This window comes from Lactuca sativa, chromosome 3 (genome assembly GCF_002870075.4).
Source record: "Lactuca sativa cultivar Salinas chromosome 3, Lsat_Salinas_v11, whole genome shotgun sequence".
NCBI classification, from domain to species: domain Eukaryota; kingdom Viridiplantae; phylum Streptophyta; class Magnoliopsida; order Asterales; family Asteraceae; genus Lactuca; species Lactuca sativa.
Window position 1 is genome coordinate 72,607,349 of NC_056625.2, and position 11,156 is coordinate 72,618,504.

The 11,156-nt window shown below is 30.2% G+C and overlaps 1 protein-coding gene across 1 annotated transcript; it reads right to left on the reverse strand.

Moving 5' to 3' along the window:
• Positions 1–5,884: 5,884 nt before the first annotated feature.
• Positions 5,885–6,974, reverse strand: LOC111879118 (zinc-finger homeodomain protein 9). The gene has a single exon (XM_023875594.3). The coding sequence runs from the start codon at positions 6,790–6,792 to the stop codon at positions 5,950–5,952; it is 843 nt and encodes a 280-aa protein (XP_023731362.1). The 5' UTR covers positions 6,793–6,974; the 3' UTR covers positions 5,885–5,949.
• Between the last annotated feature and the right edge of the window lie 4,182 nt (positions 6,975–11,156).

Consider the following 11,156-nt stretch of genomic DNA (forward strand, 5'->3'; position numbering starts at 1 on the left):
TCTACCTCATATCTTTAAGGAGAAAAATCCTACAATGGGGTTGATCACATAGTTTTTGGTAATGGTAACACTTTGCCTATAACTCATATTGGACACTCCATTCTTCATCTCAATATTCCATTATTAGATGTCCTTGTAGTTACACGTCTCACGGAAAATTTGATTTCAATTAGTAAACTCACAAATGACCTACCTGTTGACATCTTAATTTCAAAATCATTCTTTTTTCTTCAGCATCGCCTAACCAAGGACATTCTTGATTGAGGAGGGATTGATCAATCTCTTTACATTCTTGAACAAGTTCAAAAGGTGTTTCTTTCCAAGTTGTCAAAGTCTCGTCTCCAAGCTTCTTTTGAAGTCTTGCACAAACGTTTGGGTCATGTTTCCTTTGATGCCATTACTTCTTTATCTAGATTAGGTCATTTATCTATTATTTCTTTCTTACCAAAACCAAGTATTTGTTCATCTTGTCAACTCTCTAAGAGTAATCATTTACCATTTTAAGGTAATCCTAAACGCTCTTTGCATGTTCATGATCTTGTTCATTGTGATTTATGGGGACTCACTTTTATTGAATCTACAGATGGATACCTATATTACAAACTCTATGTTGATGACTATTCTCGTTTTACTTGGTTATATCCGCTCAAATTGAAATCTAATGTTCTTGATAGCTTTAAAGAATTTATAAGTATTGTTCAAACACAATTTTCAAAAAAACTCAAAGTCTTTCAAAGTTATGGTAGCACAAAATTTTTAAATAATCAGGTTCGAAATCTTTTTGTTGCAAATGGTACTCATCATCATGTTTAATGTACCTATACTCCACAACAAAATGGGTGTGTTAAGCGCAAACATCGCCATGTTATTGAAACCGATCGCGCCATATTGTTTAATGCCCATACACCTGCTTCCTTTTGGGTTGATGCGTTTTAATCTGCCACATATGTTATAAATCGATTACCCACCGAGTTACTTCATAACAAGACTCCTTTTGAGCTCCTCTTTGTTCATGCACTCACTCATGATATGTTTCGTGTTTTTGGATGTTGTGTATACCGGTATTTACGAGACTATGCTCCTCACAAGCTTTCTTTCTGAAGTGTTTCTTGTATTTTTCTTGGATATGACTCTTAGTACAAGGGATATCGTTACCTTGATCCGGTCTTTTCCTGCATTTACACAATTAGACATGCACAATTTGATGAGACACGCTTTCCTTTTTTCGGCCATGTTAATATGGTTGATCTTGCATCCTTATTTTTTCGAGTTATACAGATGGTCCTTTGGCAATTGCATCATCTATTGTTCCTCAAAACTCTTCTTAGCCTATCAACACACAAGTTGCTTCATTACACTTTGGCCTAGTTGGCAGCTCCTCAGCCTTTTCTCATTGTCTGTTGTGTAACGACCCACCGCCACCTATTGATGTGCTCGATCAACCAGTTGTTAAGTCCACTCCAGCAGCCTCTATCGACCTTGTTTTAGCTGCTCCAGCACCTATCACACATGGTTCGCCTTCGACAATCTCTACCTATCTAATGGTTACTCGCTCTAAAAATGGGATTTTTAAGCCCAAAAAAGTTTATGATTTTGCAACACTTCAACACAACCCACATCACATCGCTTTATTTGCAAACATGGAACCTCATGGTTTCAAAACTACCATAAATGATCCAAATTGGTTTTCTGCTATGCGAGAAGAGATGGAGGCATTGAGCTCTAACAACACATAGATCTTGGTCCCACGAACCATCAGGTCGAATATTGTTGGTTCTAAGTGTTTTTTCGCACTAAATACCTTGCAGATGGTTCTCTTAATCGTTACAAGGCTCGATTGGTTGCACAAGTGTTCACTCAAGTTCCTGGTCTTGATTACTTTCTTACTTTTAGTCTGGTAGTTAAAGCATCCATTTCTCGTATTGTGCTTTCTCTGGTTGTTTTGAACAAATGGTCACCACACCAACTGGATGTTAAAATGCCTTTTAAATGGTCATGTCATAGAAACAATATTTATGGATCATCCCCTTGGTTTTCTTGATCCACAATTTCCTAATCATGTATCCATGTTACAAAAAGCTCTTTATGGCCTCAAGCAGGCTCCGCGTGCATGGTTTCAATGACTTAGCACCTTTTTAGTCACTATTGGCTTTATTTGTAGTCGTGATGATATATATTTTTTTATAAAATGAGACTATCCATTCTCTGCTTGCTTGTTTATGTTGATGACCTCATCTTGAAATCAACCAACTCTAATTCGGTCTTGCATTACTCGCCTACATCGAGAATGTTCTATTAAGGATCTTGGACCTTTGAGCTATTTTTTAAGTCTTGAAGTCACCTACAACAGTGACGGTTTATTTCTCAATCAGGCCAAATATGCACATGATGTACTCACTCGAGTCGACTTACTCAACACAAAACCTGCTGCCACGCCTCTTTCTACATCCGACTACTCAACAAGTTCGGATGCTCCTTTTAATGATCCAACTACTTATTGTTCGCTAGTTGGTGCCTTGTAGTATTTCACAATTACTCGGCTAGATTTATCCTAAGCGGTGAACTAAGTTAGTCAACTTTTGCACGCTCCTACTCTTGGTCATTTTCAGGCTATCAAAAGAATTTTACGCTAGGTTAAGGGAACTATCTCTCATGGGTTGGTTTTCCGACATTCTTCAACTTCCTCCATTATAGGTTACTCTGATGCTGTCTGGGCTCGCTGTATTGAAACTAAACGATCTACATATGGTTATTCGATTTTTCTTGGAGGTAACCTTGTTTCGTGGAGTGCCAAGAAAAAACCCACGGTGTCATGGTCTAGCTATGAGTCAGAATATTGGGTCATGTCAAACGTTGCAGCTAAGATTGTTTGGGTTACTCATTTGCTTAGAGAGCTTCATGTGTTACCTACTGATCTCCCTACGTTTCTTTGTGACAATAACAATGCTATCTTCCTCAATCAAAATCCAGTCTTGCATAAATGAGCTAAGCATACTAATATTGATTTTCATTTTGTTCGAGAACTGGTCATTTCGGGCAAACTATACATTCGCTATGTTCTTACATATTTGTAGTTAGCTTATATATTTACCAAAAGTCTTCCAAACCCTTTGTTTGATCAATTTCGTTCCAAGTTTTGTGTTGGTCCACCACCGGTTTGTTTGGGTGGGGGGGGGGGGGGTGTATTAACGATATAAAAGATATTACCTAACTATCTTAGATATATGTATTGTTTAGATTAGATTATTTTTATGTTTCAAATTGTACTTATCGTATCTGTAACTTGAGTGTATAAAGTATCAATAAAATATCTCTCCACAGATTGTGTCAAGAGTTGTAATTCTTATACCAATCCACCTACCTATTATTTGTTCTATTACAAGTTCGTTTTAGACTGAAAAGTGTGAGAACTGAAGATAAAGATAATAGAGTGGTTTAGATTATTGTTTTCCTTTTCTTTTCGTGTTTTTTATATTATTTATCTAAACATTATTTTTTTTCATTTTTTTTATGTTGGTCAAAACTAGCTGAAAATTGTGAACATAGAATTGGAAATGTAGTTATTATTTATATAAAATATTAAAAAAATAGCTTAAACTTTTAGAATATATATAAAATGATAGTATAAGATAAAATGTAAAAACGAAAACATCTCAAAATACTGGTTGAAGTAACTGTCCTATAATGATTTTTTTTGTACAAAATAGAAGCTTTAAACTCTAACCAAATGTTTTCTTTAATTCTAACTTTTTAAAATTAAAAGCTTAAAAAAGATTATTGTTGAACATATCTTTAATCTATGAAAACAGTATTTTCTAGCGAATAATGACGTATATTTTATACATATTTGGTCACTTAACTTTTTTTCATGCACTATTAACCTTTAAACTTGTTTTTTTTAAACATACATTATGACCGGGTATAGTGGGTTTTTGCCGGTTTGCGTCGTTTTCTCCGACAAACATGAGTTTTTCGACTACCTTCTTCGGCCAAAATGAATTTCCCCACGAAGTTCGCTTTTATGGAGGAAGAAACCTGAGAACTCCATTTCTAAAATCATTTGTTCATTGTGAGTCATCAAAACCTATATCATATTTTCAAGGTTTCAAGAGATTTTCGAGTTCTGAAAAAGGGTTTTAATGGTTTTCAAGTTTTGAAGTTCATGCTTTTCGAGTTTAAGCTTTTGGAAATTCAATAAATCAAAACCCATATACACACACTTAATCGAAATCGAAATCGAAGCTGCATCTGAAAAATAAATCAGAAAAAAGAAAAAAAAACTCATAACTTGAATATGAACAAATGAAAAACAAACTCGAATATGAAAACAAACCCAGTTCTTGTGTTCATCGTGTGTGTGTGTATAACCCATAATATCCCTAAATCAATCAGTTTCCTTTTCCTGAAAACCCCAAAATCGGATCTAAATCAATGGTTTCATTCATTAAAAACCCTAAATCGATGGTTCTCCAAATGAAATTGATTGCAGGTGGGTTATTGTTTTTTAAAAATCAAATATGAAAATGAAAAAAAATGAAATGAAGCTCCAAAAGAAGCTTGATTTCTGAAATCATTTAAAGTTTTTTCTTTCTTTTTCAAAATATGAAATGAAACTTTGAAATCTAAAAGGAATATTAAAATCTGAAGCATAAAATATGTTTGTGTTCATATTCCGGATCTTAGAACTCCACAAAAGACTCAAGAACATCATTAAGAAAGAGAGAGGAAGAGAGAAACAAAAAATATGAAAAATGTATTAATAACTCATCTCGTCTGAAAATCTATTTTTGGCCGGAGAAGATGACCAGCAAAATCACACTTGGCCGGAAAAGACGTCGGAAACCGGAAAAACCCTCTATACCCGGTCATAATTGTATGTTTTAAACAAAAATATAAGTTAAATGGCTAGCGGTGCACAAAAAAAATGACCAAATATATACAAATTGTATAATTGGTTACCCTACAAGTCATTATCCCTATTTTCTTATTTTCTAGTGAGGGTAACAATTACTAAAGGTGAATTTGGTTTTCTTTCTTGTTGTTGTAAATAAGTAATTGCAAATTGTAGTTTTTTCCATAAGAGTAAAATTTGCTTATATGAAATTAAATTAAACGAAAAAACATCATAAAATATCGACATGATTCATATCTCGTTAAACGAAAAAAATAAATTACAATCAATAGCCAACTTACATTTGTTTTCTCATTTTAAACAACTAATTATCATAAACAAAAGTTATTATATAATTTTAATATCAAAATGTGAATGAATGGATTAAAATAAAAAATATATTGTTGTAATTGGTGTAATAATAATAAGAAGTGTTGTTGTATTGTTGTATACATCAATGAAACCTAACATACATCTAGATTCTAGCAAGGGTAAAATGGGTATTTGAGATAGTGTTGCCATGAATTAAGATGACTCCTAACCTAAATTCCTTTCTATAAATAGAATAAATTAATTTAAAATAAAAACTAATCAATGATTAGAGGAAGAGATTAGGGTTAATCTCAAAAGCCAACAACCATGGTTTCATAATTCATAGCAATTAATTTCTTAGTCAGGCAAGTTTGGTGTGTTCATTACTTCCCTGCAAAAAGTACCAAAAGTCCAAAACACGATTGCTTCATTATTTTGACTTTCTGATTACTCCCAAAACACAAATTCAACAACTTTATCTCCCAATTATTTTCATGGAACTCCGATTCCGAAGCATGAAATCTAAGATTTGGGTTCAAAATTTGGCTCACAATTCATTAATGGAGCTCAATATTCAACAATTATGCAATGAATTTTGACTAAATGCGTTATGCAGCAACCTGTGAAAGAGAAAGAATCCATTACAGAAAATGAATCGGAGGTGATGAACAATTAAAAATCTTATCTTTAAAAACTGGGTTTTATTCGATTTGCCCTAAAATAGGTTAATTGATATTGTTACAAAATCAAGATGAAGAAGACGACCCGTTAGTAGAAGCTTGAAGATGAACATCGTCACTTCCGTTGTCTTGATGAGTACTGTCATTACTACGTACCACGGCGGCAGCAACGCCGGTGATGGCGGTGGTGGTGATGTCTTTTTCTCTCTTTCCGAAATTGTTTTTGTTGTTGTGCATCCAAACTTTGAAAATCCCTCTTCTGATTCCAATCTCATTGCAAAAATCTGCAATCAACTTATCGTCACATCTCTGCATCTTCCACCCTAATTTTTCTGCAAAAATCGTCATCTTTTCTTTCTGATCCAGACTGAATTTCGTCCGGAACCGCTTCCTTCCGCTAGTCTTGATTGCCATCGGCGTCGCCGTCGTGTGGGTTTGATCCGCTGCCGTGCTGAGTGACAGAAGGAGGTGCCCTCCGAAGGCGTAGTTTGTTGGTTGAGGAGGTGGTGAAGGTGGAGTCGGGGAGGTGGAGGTGGAGGTGGAGGTTTGGTAGGGGCGATTGAAATCAATGAAGTGGTTTCTGGTGACGGTGGCAGGGAAGTCGTTGATGGGTTCCCGGCGGTGGAAGTTCCGGTGGCAGCCACAGGCTGCGCATTTAAGAGATTTAGGGTCTGTTGGGGTGCAAGTCGGAGAAGGCATGAACTCACCGCAGCCGTCTAAGGCGTGGCCGCCTATGCTGGCGGCATGGTTCTTCAGACATTCTTTATATACAACCACCGTAGACGGCGGAGGATGATGGTGGTGTGGTTTTCCGTTTTGGAAGGATAATAGTTTCTTGATTGATTGGGAACGAGGTGGGGTATCACTTTCAGGTTCTGGGATTGTGGTGGTGGGGTGTTTTAGGTCCATAACTTGACGCTAAAAGCACACACAACACTAAATCTTGAAATTTCAAAGGCTCAAATGGTGATTACAATTTGAAATATTTAGGGTTTAGAAAAGTGGGATTTTGATCATTTTTGAGAAATGGAGAAGAGAAGAGAAGAGAAATGCATGCTTAAAACGAAAAGCACTTTGGATTATAAGAATGAGAGGGGGATTAAGGGAATTTATACATCATATAATAACAGTATATCGACATGCTCTCCACTCAAATAATGAATGTTAATTTAACTTTTTTATTTTTAATAAATGAAAATTATAATTCTATGTAAAATTTTACACTTAACACTTTTTTGGTAATTTATTAACAAAATAAATGAATATTCATAAAACTATATTTAATTATGTATTTATTTATGTAACAAAATAATTTTTAGACAAAAATTATGGAGACACATTTAAGTTTTTTATTAAAGTTATTTTTGGTACACTACAACTAGTTAATTTTTTTTAAATAGATTATCAGGTTATTAAATACAAAAATAATTAATACCGATGGAATTTTTATTATGTATCTCTTTAATTACATGATGCATCCCACTAATTTGATAGATTATTAGTTGTTTTTGTCATTTTTATTGTTTTTTTCTTGTTTCTTTTTACCATTATTGTTTTTTGTGCTTTTTTTTTTTCATTCGGATAATTTATATGTTATTTTTTCGTTGGATTTCTTAGTGTTCTTACTGTTCATGTGTTACTTTTAAGGCGAGATTAATATTTATTAGAATTTAAAAATTAAAGACAATAAATAAATAATAATAATAATTGAAATTCGGTATATTATGGGGATGTTTATAATCTTGGAAAAATATATAAAATACAATTGTTCGCAAATGAAACTCACATGTAAAACAAACATATAATTATTCGTGATTTTTTTTAAACAAAACAAATATAAAAAACACGTTTTAATAAAAAATGTACAAATATATAAAAACATTTTCTAAAACAATATATATATATATATATATATATATATATATATATATATATATATATATATATATATATATATATATATATATATATATTATTGAAAAATACATATGATACCCTTGTTCTTAAAAATAAAGATATAACTATATATATAAAAAAATGTTAAAAAAACACAAATAATATAAAAACAATAAAACACAATTAATTAAAATTTCAATTATATATATATATATATATATATATATATATATATATATATATATATATATATATATATATATATATATATATATATATATAGGTTTAGTTTCTATGGAAAACAAAAAACTCTAAAAATCATAAAAAGGCATAAAAAAATACTTAGAGATCACAAAACTTTTTTTTGAATTTTTTTTATCAAAAAATCGTAGCTTTTAACATAAAATCGCTGAAAAAAATTTTGAAATTTTTTTTTCAAGAAAAAAAAAAAGAAATTGATTTTTTTTTTTTTTCCAGCGAAATTGTCAAAAAGGCTGTTATTTTTTGATAAAAAAATTCAAAAAAAGTTTTGTAGTGTCTAGGTATTTTTTTAATGAATTTTACGATTTTTAGGGTTGTTTTGTTTTCCAAATAACCCTTCCTTTTATATATATATATATATATATATATATATATATATATATATATATATATATATATATATATATATATATCAAATTAAACAGGGCTTATAAGATAAAAACATATTTATGAAAAAAAAATATATCATATCAATATGGTTATATAAGGATTTATGTCAAGGTTACATACATCAACATTAGACATGACTCCGATATTTTAAAGGATTTGTGTAAAAATCTAATTGAAATTCAAATGTTTCGAATATCTATTGTATGTGTGTAGGATCGATTGTGGATAAATCATTGTACTTATTTTAACAAAGTAACTAATACATATTAAATGCTAAATAGTTAATTAATATTCATTATATCTTCAACATTTAATATGTTTTAATTATTTTTCGTAAAATAACTAAAATGATTGTTCCACAATCAATTCTACATACACATAATAGATAGTTAGAACACAATATATATATATATATATATATATATATATATATATATATATATATATATCCCTATACTAATAAAAGAGTAGCCTTTTGCCATGTGTCACCATATTAGACCTCTTAATTAATGTTTTGCCACTTGTCAATTTATTAGTTCTCTATTTTAAATTTATTGGACCTCCTTATTAATGTGATGCTATTTGTCAATGTATTTATTCTCTATTTTAAATTTTAAATTTGAATTTTATATTATTATTTTCATTAATTCACAAATAAAAAATGTCTAATATATATTAAAAATTAATTTTACATATTTATTTGAATCAACGATTATAATTTCACATAACTAATAAAAATATCTTTTAAATTAATAATTTATTTAAAATAACTAATTAATAATTTTGAATGTTTACTATAAAAGCTTAATTAATTTTATAACCGTGATTCTCACGGGTTATAAACTAGTATATATATATATATATATATATATATATATATATATATATATATATATATATATATATATATATATATATATATATATATATATATATATATATATAGTTGTTGAAGTTAAAACTTAAAGCTGATAAAAGCATCTCATAAATTTTCTATTTGAACATCATATACGGTTATTCACTCATTAGTCATTAGTAATAAGTAGAAAATGCAACAAAAGAAGTTAAACATACATTACAATATTTTCTAAATATCAACCTTTTAGCATTTCTAAAACAAATTCATCGATTAAAATAAACATTAAACCCCAAATGATTCTTCACGTGAAAGTTCATTACTAATTTTGATGACTAAATGTCACTCTTGTCAAATGTATTGTCCTTAAAACTTTTTTTTTCCTAACCAAATAGCACATCAATTCTTAAATCAAAACTATTGGTTTGAAATAATTCAAAGTCTTTTCAAACTTATTCTTTGTAGATCTCTATATATCGGTATCTAAATTTTCATTGGTATTAGTAACATATTTGACAAACTAATTTTTATTGTTAGTAAAACATAAATTAAATTAGTAGTATGTGACTATACTTATATGTCATGTAATATTGTTTTTGCTTTATAAGTTTTTTGTAATATGATATTAAAGGAAACTTTTAATTAAATGTCTCGTTTGATTGGAGTAAAAATATTATAAAAAGTTAAATTCACTTAAAAATAGTGAATTGGCATTAATATAATTAAGCAATACCGTCGAGTTTGTTTTTAGCATAAACTATTATAACATGTACGTGGCACCTTAAGAATCATTGGTTGCCTTTGAAATACTGTTGCAGAGAATACATATGATTTCTAAATTTAAGCAAAAAACAAATAAGTTGTTGAAAATGATTTTAAATTACCAATAAATTCTAAAAATCTAATATGTTGTCTTTGAGCTTTTATTTTTTTTATATATCTATCCTAATAAATAAATATCTTTTTTTTAAATGTTAACTTCTTATTGAATTTGACATATGTCATTTTTTGAGATTTTTTTTTTATTTTGCCAAGTGTAAGACGCAATTTCATAAAACCGTTTATGCCTCGTACATTAATATATATTTTTAAACACCACCCTGGGTCTGTTTCATCGAATAAGGGAAGTTTCACTTCGGGAAGAGAGAAGAAGGAAGAGTCATAAACTCATAATGGTTATGGCGGATTAGAGAATCGAAACCCATATTCATAGATTTATCTCATGATTCGTACACACCGATGCTTTCAAAATATTTTTCTTTGGGGATCTATGTTGAAGGAAATCAGTTTCTCCATCACTTTAGGTATTTCATACATTATTTCCCTTATGGCATGAACCACTATTAGTTGCTCAATCATCTCTTCTTGAGAGTCTGCTCTGGCTTGGAGTCTTATGGTGATTTGGGTTTTACATGTATCCACAATGTTGTCATCTATGGCAATATGTTTGACATGAGAGGATGAACAAAAAAGAATAATGGAATTTTGCAACAATGTATGGAGTCTGTGGCTGTTTTGGCTAAAGTTGTAATTTCATTTTGCTTAATTCTTGATTATTCATTATGGAATTAAGAATGTCCAATTAAAAGTATCCCACTAGAACTAATAAATTAGAAAAAAAATTGAAGATAATTAAAAATGTAGTGTTTATGGTTTTAATCAAAGGTAATGTAGTTGAACTACTTTTTGTATTTTGGCATCATGAAGGGTGTTTTTTGTTTCTTTTCTCTGAAAGAAGTGTTGTATGTTCCTGATTTCGTCTGAAAGAAGGGTCTGAATACTACGAATAATCGATTCCTTTATGTTATTTTTCTTTAAATGGGGTTAAATAACAAATTAATGTTTTATTTCAGAACTATAATAAATTAAA

Excerpts from the sequence above, each read along its gene's own strand:
- LOC111879118 (XM_023875594.3), bottom strand. The coding sequence starts at position 6,792 with ATGGACCTAAAACACCCCACCACCACAATCCCAGAACCTGAAAGTGAT.